We start from the raw sequence: 14,202 nt of genomic DNA on the forward strand, positions 1-14,202 counted from the left end.
TAATGATACTAAAGACTTCCATGTCAATGAGAACTGAAGTCCAGGGAAGTCAAGAGTGTCCTGACCTTGCTGGACTTGCTTGCTTATGCTGGCTTCTTTGACCCTGTTTTCCTCCTGCCTTAAGACTGCAAGTCCAGTGGGGGCTGGGACCACTCTTTTAGCTCGGCTCGTACTGCAATGCACATCCAGGATGCTGCTGGAGTCGGAAGAACTCAGCTGGAAACATCAGCAAGTGGCAGATGAGACGGGAAGGAAAATTAAGGCTACATAAACACCTTGTGACCCAACTGCGAGCAGCTCAGCAGGTGATGGTTAGACTTAGGGTCTCTGCCCCACGCTCCACCAGCCCCAAGCACAGTGTAACATCCAAAAGCGTGTCTGTGCACAGCAGGGAGCTCGGGGCAGCCCGGCTGCAGGACGGTGCCCCCTGCATGGGGACACCCAGCTGCAGCCCCTGTCCCCGCAGCAAGATGGAGCTGGCTGGGCAGGGGGGCACTGCCGCGGCATGGAGGCATTCGCAGCAGGTGCGCTGGGATCTAAATGTAAAAAAGGACATGTCGGGGTGTGTAGGCTTCTTCTGGGGGAGGGTATGCTTCTGCCCTTCTGGCTAAATCCGAGCTTGTGTGCTTTTTAGTCCCCGGCTGGCCGGCAAGGGCATGCAGGGCGCTGCGGCATGGATTCAGCACAGGGGTGGGGGCTTCCTATTTTTGTAGCTATTTTTTACAGCCTGTGGTGTGTGTGTGGGGGGGATCCTCCCTGCCAGGAGCGCAGCCCCGGCGCGGTGCACCGAGGAGCGGCGGGGCCGTGCGAGGGGCGGCGGGGGGCGGGTGTCCCGGGCGGCGGCGGCGGCGGCGGGCGGGCACTAAGACCGCGCCGCCCCCGGGCGCTGCGCGGCGGCCGCAGAAGAGGAGGAGACCGGCGGGCCCGGGAGGAGAGGCGCGGAGGGGAGCGGAGCTATGTTAAACCCGGGGTACCGCTGAGGCGGGGCGGGCCAGGCCAAAGGCGGGGGCTCTCCGGCGGCGGGCGCGCAGGGGCCCGGCTCCCGAGGCGGCGGCAGGCAGCATCTCGGCGCGGGGAGCGGCTCCGCAGCCACCGGGCCAATGAACATGTCAGTGTTGACTTTGCAGGAATACGAATTCGAGAAGCAGTTCAACGAGCATGCGGCCATCCAGTGGATGCAGGAAAACTGGTGAGTGCCGCCCCCGGGCCCCGCCGCCCGCCCGGATCGGGGAGGTGCTGAGCCCATCCGGGTGCGCGGGTTGCGCCCGGCCGGCGCGGTGCGGCTCGGCTCGGCTCTGCGCCGCGGTGCACGGGCACACGGGCGCTGCCGCCGAGGCTACCTGCGCGCCCGGGCGGGGTCCAGCCCGCCGGGTTACACAAGGCCGGAGCATCCCGCCGCGGGCGCGGTGCGGTGCTGTGCGGGGCCCGAGCCCCGCCGCGCCCCGGCCCTCCGGCTGGCCCGGCGGCGCGGAGCCGCACACGTGCCCCGGCTCTGCCCTCGGCCTTCCTTGCCTCCATCCTTGCCCGACCCTACCGCTCCCCGCGCTGCAGCCGCGTTCAAACAAGTTGCGCGTTTGCCCGCGCTCCCCGCGGAGCCCATTTGCCTTCCCCCTCCCCTCCCCCAGCTCGTATTAAACTTCATTTGCAGCCATGCGGTTATTAACTTTCCCGGCGTGTGCGTGCGGCCGGGGAGCCGGGGCGAGCCGAGCCGCGGCGGGACCGGGGCTGCGCGTGGACCCGTCGGGGCTTCCCGGGTCGCGGCGAGCCGGAGCCTGGCGGCCCCGCAAAGGCACACACGCTCACAGCCTGGCCCGCCGAAGGGCAGTGGCTGCTCTCTGCCAGGCACTGCCCCGGGGGCTTCCCTGGGCCTCGGCCGGTAGCAGGGAGACGGGGATGGAGAGAGCGCCCCAGCTGCCCTTCCCCCCTCCGCGGGGCCCTCTGAGCTGTCCTCGGGGCCGGGATCCCTCTCTCGATGACATTTGCCCACCTTATCCCAGTCATGTCCTGGCTTTGTCCACCTGCACGGGCCTTGTGTTCCCAGTCTGCCCCTACTCACCTGTGCCTTGCTGGTGCACCGTCCCTGACCACCCTCTCCTAGTGCCCAGTCTTGCCCTTTCTGCTGCTCCTGTGGTCTCTCTCCAGCTAGCCCCCAGCTTTCTATGCCCTCCCAGGGCAGGGCTGCCCTTTTGAGCTCCTGGGTGAAGACCTTCTCCATGCCACCCTTGTGGGACAGTGGTTGTGTAGGACTGCCTCTGGGCCCAGACTTTGGTGTCTACATTGGTAGGGCAGAATGGTCCAGGATCCTAGGTGGATCTCAGCCAGGGATTTGCTAGAATCCTTTAGTGATTTGTCTGGGGAATTTTAAGGGCAGTATAATTAAAATGACCATTTAAGTGCATGTATGCCTCCCTCTGTTCTGGAGGTGAGCTCATCACCTCTTGAAGGGTGGCTGGTGTCACTCATGTTTCAGGAGAAAGGGGATTACACAGATATTCTTGGGCTGGGAGTATTGGATGCTTCCCATTCTGTCCATGTTCCAGAAGAAAATTGGCATCAGAATAGGATGTGCTGGTGAAAGAGAATGGAGGGGGTGATATATGAGTATATGTAATAATCGAATAACCCAGGAGAGATACAGTTCATTTTAAATGACATTCCTAGCAACTAGCGCTCCTGCATCTTCTCCTTGACTCTCCTGTGCTTCATTATGTGACCTTGGGAACATTACATAACCTCTCCTAGGCCTCAGTTTCCCCAGCAAAGAAAGACCAGGGGAGTGGGGCAAAGTAATGCTGAAATGTTCTTAAGAGGTGCTGTAATAACTGAAGTAATGTTTACCGAGTGCCTTGAAGATGTCAGGTACTACAAAAATACTAAGCAGTGTTACGGAAGTCTCTGGCAGTTTCATGTGCTGCAGAGGTCGTCAGCTGGGATTCTGTAACACTGGGCTCCCACTTGGCAGGTTCAGAGGAGGAGACCATCGGTGTTACACTGCTGCTGTACAGCTAAAGAGGCACAATTATACATGTCCACATGCTTTTCAGTATAGTTTCACCTTCTCTGAGGAAACCGATGAATTAATGTCTTTGATTCTCGTGAAAGTGAAGGAGAATGATCTTCCTGTGCCCTGGGAATATTTTTGGAAATTAAATAGAGCTGTGGCCTCTGAGGTCTCTGTTGTGGCAGGCTTTTCTTAAAAATGCTGCTGAAGACTATTCCAAGTTACAGGTTAAATTGTGTATTTTTATCTTGAAGAAATGCTCTTGATTGATGAAACAGGTCCTGTTCAAGTGTTTGGGTTTTGCAGGGAGCTGAACTGGTAGAATATAGCAGCTTTTTTTACTTCTATCAGGATGACTCAATAGGTCTGTGTATGCAGACATCAATGGCAGAGTACATGGCTCCTGCACTTTGTAGGTGTAGCCTTAATGTACACATCCTGAATATAAGAGCCAACCAAGATGAAGTTGTCAAGTAGTAGTATGTAGGGATAAACATGATCCTTAGCTCTTTGGGCAGGAAGACAGACTAGGGGGACTTGCTTAAGGAAAGATTGTGCCAGGATTTTATACTGTAATTGTTACATAAATTAGGGTGCAATACTATTACAATGTCTAACATGAAGGTAAACAAATTCTATAGGTGTGGCATTTGCTATTTTACCTCATCTCAGAACTATGTCTTGTTACCTTGCAACATGCACACACACAAAAAAAGGCTGTAGGGTGTTAGGGTGCATGATTTGCTCAAAGGAGGTGACTCTGACTTTTGGATTTTGAAATGTCTGACTAGGTTGTATATGAAGATGTAGCCTAGTTTTGAGGATGGATGTGAATCCTTTTACATATCCTGTAAGTTCTGAACTGGTTAAAGCACCATCATGCCCTTTTAATTAAAACTGTGTAAGCCTGAAGCTGTAAAAACTTGAACACAAAGCCTAGGGGTAGTGACATACACCCCTAGGTACTGGTATGGTTGGTCGGGAAGGATCATGGTGCAAGGTCTGGTTCTGTTCAGGCGAGGTTTGCCCCTCTTTGCCTTGGTCCTTTGCGCCTGCTCCAAGCTTCATCACTCCCTGGGCATGTCCTCTGTCCTCACCAGCAGCTGGCACCCAGTCTTTTCTTTCCCATCCCAGGCCTTGTTTCCTTACTGCCATTTGCCCCTGAAAATCCCATCTGAGGGCATATTGGTCTAATGGCAGTGAATGAGTTCTTCCTTGCTTGATTTCAGATGTTCCTGCTTTGCTATATGGAGGACCCCATCCTGAAACGTGCATGGCACTGAGACCTCTTTAAAGCTTGGGCTTGGATTAGCAGTGCTGTAAGGAGGGTGCTGTTTTTGAGGAGAAATGAATATTCTGTTGCCCGATACTTATGAACGGATGGGTTTCATGCCTGCCCATGTGCCTGGCTTTATATTTGTGCACACCTTTATGGTATAGCCCCAGACTGCCTGGTTCTCATGCAGGGAGGCAGGAGTGGCAGAGTGAGGTTGGAGACTGCAAAGATGGACCTGCAGCCTGCTGGTCTCTGATGATGAGAGCTGCCAGTTAGTGGCATTCCCTAAAATAACAATGTCAGGATTTCAGGAGGTTACAGAACAGCAGGTTCATTTACTCTCCCGAAACTCCTTACACTTTATGTTGTGGGAAAGCTGTTGTTGATACATGTTTAAGTATGTTTAAGTAGCTTTGCATATAAAATACAGTATCACTTTAAGATACTATGATGTTGTGCTCAAATCATGAGAGGCGTGATTTCAGTATGTTCAGGATTAAGTCAAATGTTTATTAAAATAATTGCTTAAAATTATTTCTCAAATCAAACTCTCTCAGCATCCCCTCCCAAACTTCTTCAGAGGGAAGTGATATGACGTAAATCATCTGCAAAGGATTTTTTTTTCTTTAAACTGCTACATGAGAATTAATGCAACTCTAATCCTTTATTTCTTATGGGTATGTATATTAATATTTGTGGAGAAAATTCACAAATGTTCTGTCAGACAGGCAGCAAAAAGTGTTGTAGCACTGAGATCCCGATTCCCAGCTGCAGCCAGTGAGGCAGCAAAAAGCTGGCTGGTGCTCAGGAAAGGCAAAGTGACAGAAATGCCTGGATGGAGTAATGACCGCCGGAGTCCTTTTCCATCGTGCTGCAGAGCACCAGGTTCAGGCATCAGCACGAAGTGACAGTCGTTCCTGTTATAATTGTCTGGCCAATAATAATTATCTTCAGATGTCTGCTGATGAGGGGCTCGCCAATGGGGAGGCAGGAGGCCTGTGCTGACTGCGCTGAGATTATCTGGGAGAGCTGACGTCACACCAGGGCTTGCCTAAAATCACAGAAACTTTTCCTCTGCTGCTCCGCCAGCTGCTGCAGCGCTCCGGACATCCCTGCCCCAGCCTGATGTCCTCCCGCCCCTGCTGCCCTGGGCAGGCTCTCCTCATTCCTCTCACTCTCATTCCTCTGCTGTTTTACTTCCTAAAAAGCCAAGGTTTAACCCTTGGCATGCTCGCAGGTGGTACTGGGAGGAGGACGAGCAAGGATGAAAGTGAAACTGGTTATTCCCTAAATAAGCTGTTGGGTTCTGCTGCAGAAACTGGCTGGTTTTGTTATCGTTACCTGAAGTAATGATTCAGTAAAGAGAGAAGGACTGCATAAGGACTGCTGGGAATTTTTTGGTTTTGAGGGGATCTGACAAGTCAATTCTGAAATCAACTTATTGGACCTTAGATGAGGATAACCTTTTACATATTTGAAAGAAAACATCTGTGCAGGAAGTTATTTTTAACCTTTTGCTACCAAAGCTTTTATGTGACAGAAGCAGAAGATGGAGCCAGTGCTGGGAGAAATTTGTCCTTTGGTGTGATTTTTTTTTTCAAGTCGAAATAAGAAATAAATGTGAAAGGGCAGAGGGTCAGCTAATTTGGATTTGTAAATGCACTTGCCTTTTAATAATTCACACAAGCACCATCGTCCTAGACAGGTTTGTTTCCTAAATGCAGTACAAGCTCTCCTCATCCACTTAAGCTACTCTTACCTCATGCAGAAATCAAGAATGAGAGACTGTGAGTGTATCCCTCTATGTGCGTAGCAGCCAAAAACTGATGTAAATTACTTCCCCCCACCTCCACCCCCCCAGGCTCTTGCTAGATGCCAAGTGAAGGATGTAGAGAGGGATGCTGCAGTCACCCTGTACTTTCCTCTGTGCTGCAGCAAGGACTCAAAGGGAAGATATGAATTGGTTCTTTTCAACAGAGAGACTGTTTTACTTGAGCAGAATTCATCTGGCCCAAAAATTTAGCCTACCTCCTCCACATGCCATTCTCCAGATGGGATTTTTCCTGCTCTCTTGTGCAAACTGGCCATAAAGCTGACAGGGCCACCAGTGCATGGCAGAGATTAGAGGATCCCACTTCTTTCCCTTTCTTTCATCCTGCAGGCCTTTCTGAGCCAAAGACTGATTTGGAGTAGCACAGGGTTTTAACTCTTTGAAAATAAAAGGATGGAGTTTGTGAGGAATAACAGGAGATGTCCTTTCAGAGTTCAGGTTTTTCTGTCTTGTGTGGGTTTGGAGAAGAAAAATTTTTAAAATATGGTAGATAACAAAATATCATCCTGAAGATAAAAACGTCAGTGTCTTCTTGATTCAGCCTACCACTGAAACATAGGCACTGGCCTTTTGTTTACTCTGTTCTTAGAGTATGAATGTATCAGTCATCATGTTGCTTCTGTGATTTTAAACCTCTTGAGAGTGACAACTTCTACTTTGTGAAACACCACTTATTTCTGGGTATAATAAACTTATAGGAGTGGAGCAAGGAGTAATTTAGGAGCTTGTGAATCAGTTTCAGAAGTGAATATGACATTTTGGAATGCGGATGTTCCAAAACACTTTTTGGAAAGTTTTGTTAAGAATTTAAGTGCCTTTTCTTTTAATGGAAAAGAGCAAAGATTAAAAGACTATTTTAAACTGTAAATTAGTCTGAAATATAAATTTTTCACTGGCTTAGGCTATACATATACATGTGAGATGTTTGTGTAACCACATTACCTGTGTAGTTTCTTGCCAACAGTTTTGTCAGCCCACTTGAGCATTGCCCTGGGTTGGAGTTGGTAGGGGTTTGTGTTCAGCTGTGCTGCCCCATCATTGACCAGAGTGTCCCAGACTGCTGCTACTACAAGCTGTGCTGTTCTGTGTGCATCCCAGCATCGCATCTCCTGGGGCTTCCTGGATTCCCTGGGGAAGGCTGGTGCAGCCCTGTGGGGAGCTCTGCAGGGTAAGCCAGGTTAACATTTCGCAAGCTGTCAACAGAGCAGGAAACAGCAGGCTGTGGCTGCACCCAGGGTAATAGAAGGAGAAAATTGTATCAGTTTGTGTGCAAGGTTTGCAAATATTATGACTGCTTTCAGAGCCAAAGTAGCAATAGTACCTGATACTGCCCTTCACGGTGTGCCTTGTACTATGTGCTCTGTTGCAAACCCTCAGTTGCAAGACTTATTGACTTTTGTGAGGACACAAATTTTTTTTTTGCTATGAATTTTGTTTACACACTAGGAGCAAGGTGGAAGGACTCCAAAACCTCAGTTTGCCTAGAGAAGGGACCTAGGTCCCACAGAGCAGACATGCCATGAAATGATGGGCAGAGCTTGCATCTGCTGAGCAGTCTTTGACCTCCTGTGAGAAGAGTTGGTATTCAGAGTGGGGAGGAAGAGGGGGAGATGCAAGTCACTGGTTTACCTCGTGCCAGGGGAGTTGGGACCTTGCAGAGCACTTCCAGTGGTTTATGGGGTGCATGGCATGCAGGGGAATGGTGTCTCTGAGGTTGTAGGGAGCCTGACCTCAAACTGAAGGCAACCATAGCCACTTTTAGAAGTTGGACATCAGTCAGGTGCCCATCATTTCAATGGAAATCAAGGACCTGTGTCATGTCTGGAAATTTCTCTTTGTGCCTTAGTTCCTCTGCTGTAAAATAGGGAACAATTCCTTTCTAGATGTATTCAAAGTTGGTTTTCTGCTGTGTCGCAAAGGTGATCCTAAGGTATTAAGTCCTGTATATACAGTGTAAGACCATTATGTTTTCTATCCTACTGTATTGTATATACAGTGTAATACCATTATGGTGTTTTCTGTACTGCTTTACTGTAGTAAACGTGTATACATAGGTCTTACTACAATAAAGCAGTACAGAAAACATAATGGTCTTACACTTTTGCTGTAATAGTTCTGTAATACTGCTATTGATATAATGTTGCTGTAATACTACTGCAATAAAGCAGTACAAAAAACATAATAGTCTTACACTATTGCTGTGCACCTTTACACTTGTACTAGCAACAAAGAATACTTTATTCTTGCCAAGGGTAGGGGGCAAAGTTTGTCTCCTTGATTGTGGTAACTGAGGACTGAGAAGAGCTGCTGTAATATTAGAGGCATGGGATTAAACTGCAAAAATCCAGACCATTTTTAATTGCAAATTTATGAAAGGAATTGTCCTTCAAATAGTCCAATACAACTTCAGACATCAACATCTGATGATAACTTTTAAATAGAATTTTTAAAATCTGTTGGTAATTAGTTTCAGTATGTGAAGTCTGCAAACTGAGTAAAAAATGAATTGGATGTCATCCAGGTTGTGAGCTCATCAGACTGAATGTGTTGATTTTCATATCTGATGGCCTCAGTTAACCCTGGACATAAGATTTAAGGTCAGTCAAGAGTGTTATTAAGGCCAAATGTCTGCTCTCTATGTCTTGAGCCATAAGTAGTATAAATACACCTGGAAAGAGCAATTCCAGGGAGTGCCAATTAATGTTTTAAGGGGAAGCAACAATGGGCCAAGTTAATTTTTGAGAAAAGAGGAGTCTTATCTTTTGACTAATAAAATCTCCTGGGTTTCAGGTTTTTTTTTTGTGAAAAAGGAGTTTTTTCCTTTTTAAAAAAATTTATTTTGAGCCATTAAGAGCTACTTAAGATAGCAGTAAAATCCCCTAAGTATAAACACAAGTGGGATGCCAGAGTTGTTGCACTGTGCTATTCAGATTATTAACAAATGTTTAGAAAGTCTGTCGTTTTCCTTATGTGATTTTCCTTTTAGCTTTAATTGGGAATTTACCCTCTAGGTCCCCTGATGTGATTCTTCTGAATGCAGGTCCTCTGTAAACATAATTGGGAATTTTATTGTTGCCAACATACATCATCTCCAGGCAGCTGAAAGCCATGGCTTTTCTTCCTTTTTGTTCTCCCTGGAGGAGCTGACTGTCTGACTCCTTTTCCATGTCTTTGCAGGTCACAAGCAAAAGAAATGTTAGTTATTAGCAGGAAATTATAGACACCTTGCATTTCAATTCCTTCTTGTTTCCTCACTCACCTTGGCTTGACAGCCAAGCAGAAAACACCAAGCTATTTTGTCCACCACATGGATGTCTAGATGCCCTTGTCTAACTCGACTTTCAGAAAGACTTTTGTTCTGCTGGCATGGTAGCTCTGGGGCTGCCCTGGACCCTGTTGTACCTCATCCCCAGTCCTGGCTGTGGACAAGGATCCCTCCTGTTCCGTGTGTGTGTGTATTCCATGCTCACGAGCATCCAGCCCAAACCCAGCCAAACCCGTGGGTGATTTCACTGCCTTTCCTAGGTAAAAGCAGAGGCCGTGAGGATGTGCTAAGTGGAACTCCCAATGAGAGTGTGCAGCATTCATCCCAGACTCATGATGAAACAGGTTGTTTAGCAGGTAGAATTATTTCAGGATGCATAATGTTGTCTTTACATTCTTTTGTGAGGGCATTTCCCCATTATAGTTTTTCATAAAATATTGCTGTTGGCATTGTCTGAAACAAGAAACTGCCTGATTCAACCTTTGATCTGACCTGACTGCTCCTCTGTGCTTAAATATCCTATTTTGATCACATGCCTGATAAAGAAAATACTATTTTTGGTCACAGACAACTGTCTGGAAGTGACAGTGCCTCTTGAAATGGCAGTATGGCAGTGTACACAGATGATCAGATTATTTTGTTACGCCATTATTTGTTGTATTTGTTGTTTTAGAACTCTGTAAATACTGTGGAGTTAAATGCTTTTTTTTTTTTTTTTTTTTTTTTAAATCTTACCTGGCAATCTCATACCAGGCAAGATTTCTTCTGGGCAAGGCACTGCCCATGGATTCAATGAAAAACTCTTGTCTTGCTCCTAACTTTGTGTTTAGTTTAAGACTAATACCCCAAGCAGACAAAACTCACTATTTTTTAAAAGTTAGGTGAATTATTGCTTGGACTATGACAGCCAGATCTCTGCAGCTGCATTGCTACCATCTCTGTGACCCAGTGGGGAGTTTTGCTTCTGTTCCATTGGAGAGAGACCAGCTCCAAACAGCCAAAGACCATGAAGAAAAGTAATGCTATAGCACTGAAAGGAATCCTCCATGTCCTAGTTCTCTAACTTCTAAAATCAGGACTGAAATGCATATTTTTCATTTTTTAGGAATTCACATAAGTTTTCCAGCATTTTCCAAGAGCTCCTCTCCTATATCAGTGCTTAGATCATGGACAAATTTCAAAATTTTGTTTGAAAGATAGGATCAACACCAGCTATTCCTATTGCAACACTTGGAGGCTGACTGTCTCAAGGCTGTTGTACCCAGGATGCTCACACTTGTTAGGAAATAAAGGAAAACGTTTTGCTGAAAGAAAGTTTCTGAAAGCTAGTCCCCTGAATTGTGTGAGAGGTGGTCCTTGTGTAATGGTGCCCCTGCATAAAGATGGTAGTTACGGTGGATGCACTTCCCAGGTCCTTCCACATGCAACGTCTTTTGATCCTGCTCATGATGTTCCCTCAAGAAGTGTTTTTTAATGTCCGAGATTCTGGTATCTGATGATTACAGACAGTTTATATTACTGTTCACTCAGTCAGGTCCTAGGTGGTGATGGCATTTGTCTGGCCACAGATGCCTGCTGTGTAAGATGTCTGAGTCATCAGGAAGTGGGCAGCTGAGAGAACTAAGTTTTATTGTAAAACCACTCCCTCTCTTACCAAATGTAGAGACTCAGGGAGCAAACTAGACCATGATTATTTCTCCTGATCCTTCTTCCTTCTTCTCCCCATAATGCATTTTTTTCTTTTTTCAGGTACCTATTTGGTTTTTTACTTTCTCCCACTCTTTTCCCATTCCTCTTTCATTTTCTGTATATATTTTTTCTCCTTTAGGAGCAGTTAAGGCAGCAGCACAGGTGGCTGAGGAAGCCCTGGATGTTTCTGTGGAGCACCCTGCACGGTGGGAAACAGCTGGCACATATCTTGGTGTTGGGCTGGTGGAGCTGGGCAGCACAGTCCTGGCCTTGAGCTGTCTCTGGCTGAACAAAGAAAAAGCACTGCATCAGGGTAGTACCACTGCCATCCTCTGATAAAATCACTTGGTTTCCGGAATAAGGCAATAGTAACCAAGGAAGAGTGTTTGCTTGTACCTTTCCACAGCCCCATCGTATACTGATATAAAAGGGCTCTCTCTTTTAAAAGCCACTTCCCAGTCACTAAGTGGAAAAATACTAAAGTGAGTCCATGGTAAAATGGCAGTTGGCTTCAGTGTAAAAGATTTAGTTCCTAAACTTATGTGTGTTGGCTAAATGTAATGTAGCATCTGGTATGTAAAACAATTATGACAATTCACATATTTTGAAATGGTCATTACTGTAAATGGAATAATTAGAAAAGATGTTAGTAGAAAATGGGGAGAAAAGAAGTTGTGCCTACATGTAGAAAAAAATACACCAGGCTGATAAAATGGGCAATCCAGAGATTAGAGAAATCATAACTGGAAGAGCTACCACAGCTTTTTATTGTGGGGTGAGCAAGCAGAGCTCCTTTCTCTGCTTCCTGTAGTGGCATGCCATTGATGGAAAGGAAAATGGGACAAGGGTAACAAAACAGGATCTGTTTGCATCTCTCATGTATCAGCAGTAAAGCTGGGAATGCAGATTCTGACCTCAGGTTTTCCAAATGTTCTTGGCTCAGTAGTCCTTGTGACTTCAGCTCTTGAGGTGCCATGGAGCATTTTCCCATATGAATTCTGGTGGCTCCAGGGTAGGCATGCTAGGTGTGTAAGATACTGAGGATGGTCCTTTGCTGCGCCTCAATGAACTGTTGCAACTACTGTGAGCAGTTTTCATTGCTTCCAATAAAATGGCATATACGATTGAGGGACATTTTGACAGACCACAGGTATCTTGCCTATGCTTTTGTGATTGTGGTCCAGCATTTTGTCTTTACAGGCTGTGTCCTGATGACCTTAGTTACAATCCATATTTATTGCTGGCAGAGTTAGACTCCTTTCCATTAAACTAGATAGTGTTGTATCTGTTTACAGGGGATACGAATTTGGCTTCAGACATCTTTAACCCACTTACCTTGTTTAAATTTTCAAGAATGAGTCTTGACTCTATGGAGTTTCAGGTAGTTCTTGTGTTGTAAAATAGCTGTACATCTTCTACACAGTGAACTTGTGTTCACTGTATTACCATGAAGAGTTATGGTATTTTAACATTCCTTTTCCCCTTTGCTAAGATCAAGGCAGAATTCCACAGTCACATTCCTGGGGAGTTAGATGCTTTAATGACAGAAGGTTCTATAATGTAGCATTTCTAAGAACTGGAAGGATGCCTTGAAAGTGGTGGATCCACACAGCCACTAGGGCTGCTCTGAGTACAGCCTGAAGCCATTGCATCTAGAAGTCTTCCCAAATGAAAACGATCATTTCCACTGCCTTTCAGCAGAGGTCTCTCATCTTAGCTCACAAGTCCTGTGTGACATTAAAAGAAAGCAAGACTTTGGTTCCTAAAACTTTGGAGAGTCTCCCATTGCATGTACAGACATAAACTTGGTACCATCATGTGTTTTGCCTGGCTGCTGGATCAAATGCTCCTTCTTGAATGTCAACCAGTCTGTGAGGCAACAGGGACAGCCTCCCAGTCAGACAGGTTGCACAAGGGGATGATATCAGGGTGGGATGCCTTGGGTTTGCTGGCAGTGGAGTAGCTTCCCAGGGCTGAACTTTGGCCCCATGCTGCACACGTGGAAGCACTGCCACAGCTGGGTAAACTGAGCTGCCTTTCATGGCTCCTCCTGGAACTGTGATCTCCTGTGGCAGAGTGGAAGGGACCAGCAGAGGCAGTGAACTATCACACTGTTCCAGCTGCCTTGCCTGGAGGCTGCCTGGGTAGCCATTCTGGAAGCAGTCCTGGAGGAAGCACGGCATGGAGGTGATGTGTCCTAGGTAGTACCCACGGTGGCATCCATGCTCAGATGCTCATATGCCCAAACGTTGCACCCATGCAGTCTGTGCTGTTTTGTTATGGCTGCATGAGTGGGGGTAAGCACTCTTAAGTTGTGAACTGAACAAACAAACTCTAACTGGATCCCACGGTCTGCTGTGGTAATGCCCTGTGGTGTGGTTCCTAGACTATCCTGCTCGACCTGCTTCATTCAAAGAGTGGGTAAGGCATCTGGAGAGCTAGAGACTGTCAAGGACCTTCATTATTAAAACTGGGGCCTGGGGTTCATCCAAGTCAGTGGGAGACATATCCATGATGGGAATGGGAAGAGGATGTAAATTTTTGTGTATGAGTAATGAACATGGCTCTACCATTACCTGTAGCTTTGGTGCAGGCAGAAATCTGAGTGCTGCTGAAGTTAGACTAAGCCACCATTCCACGGGCTTCCTGCAGAAATACTGATGAAGCGTTTTAAATGCAGGATCTGGCTGTGGAGTAAATGGTTACATATAGGAGATCACTAGAAAGCATGAACACTAAACTGAAAAGGGCTTGTTTCCCAGACACAGGCTTAGATACAATCCTCTCTGTACAAGTGCTCCTCCACCAGCATAAAACTACCCAGTGCTGAATGAGTTAATATGTGCAGTGGCTTAGGCTGCCTTCTGCCATGCTCTGGGTAGTGGTTGTACACTGCAGAAAGCCTTACAGAACAGAAAGGGGAAAGATGTCATTTTAAGTCAGGCTGTGTTGACTCATAGGAGACATTCTGAAGGTTATGGATATATATTAAGCAGGTATTAAATAGCTCTTGCTTTATAAATATCATTTACAAAAGCAAGTATCCAGAGTATATAAGCATGTGAGTTAATTAGAGCCTGCATTTTCAAAGTGGCAGAACAACAGTATTTAGATCAGAAAAACTGCAAGTAAGTATGCTG

General features: G+C 46.6%; 1 protein-coding gene across 1 annotated transcript in view; it reads left to right on the plus strand.

The window, feature by feature from the left end:
- The first annotated feature begins 855 nt into the window (after positions 1-855).
- ELOVL6 (ELOVL fatty acid elongase 6) overlaps positions 856-14,202 on the plus strand; it is a 74,739-nt gene continuing 61,392 nt past the window's right edge. The window contains exon 1 of the mRNA XM_030271590.4: positions 856-1,189. Within this exon, the coding sequence (XP_030127450.1) occupies positions 1,101-1,189 (89 nt within the window). The 5' untranslated portion in view covers positions 856-1,100. The remainder of the gene's footprint in view (positions 1,190-14,202) is intronic.

The sequence above is a fragment of the Taeniopygia guttata genome, chromosome 4 (assembly GCF_048771995.1).
Source record: "Taeniopygia guttata chromosome 4, bTaeGut7.mat, whole genome shotgun sequence".
Lineage (NCBI taxonomy): Eukaryota > Metazoa > Chordata > Aves > Passeriformes > Estrildidae > Taeniopygia > Taeniopygia guttata.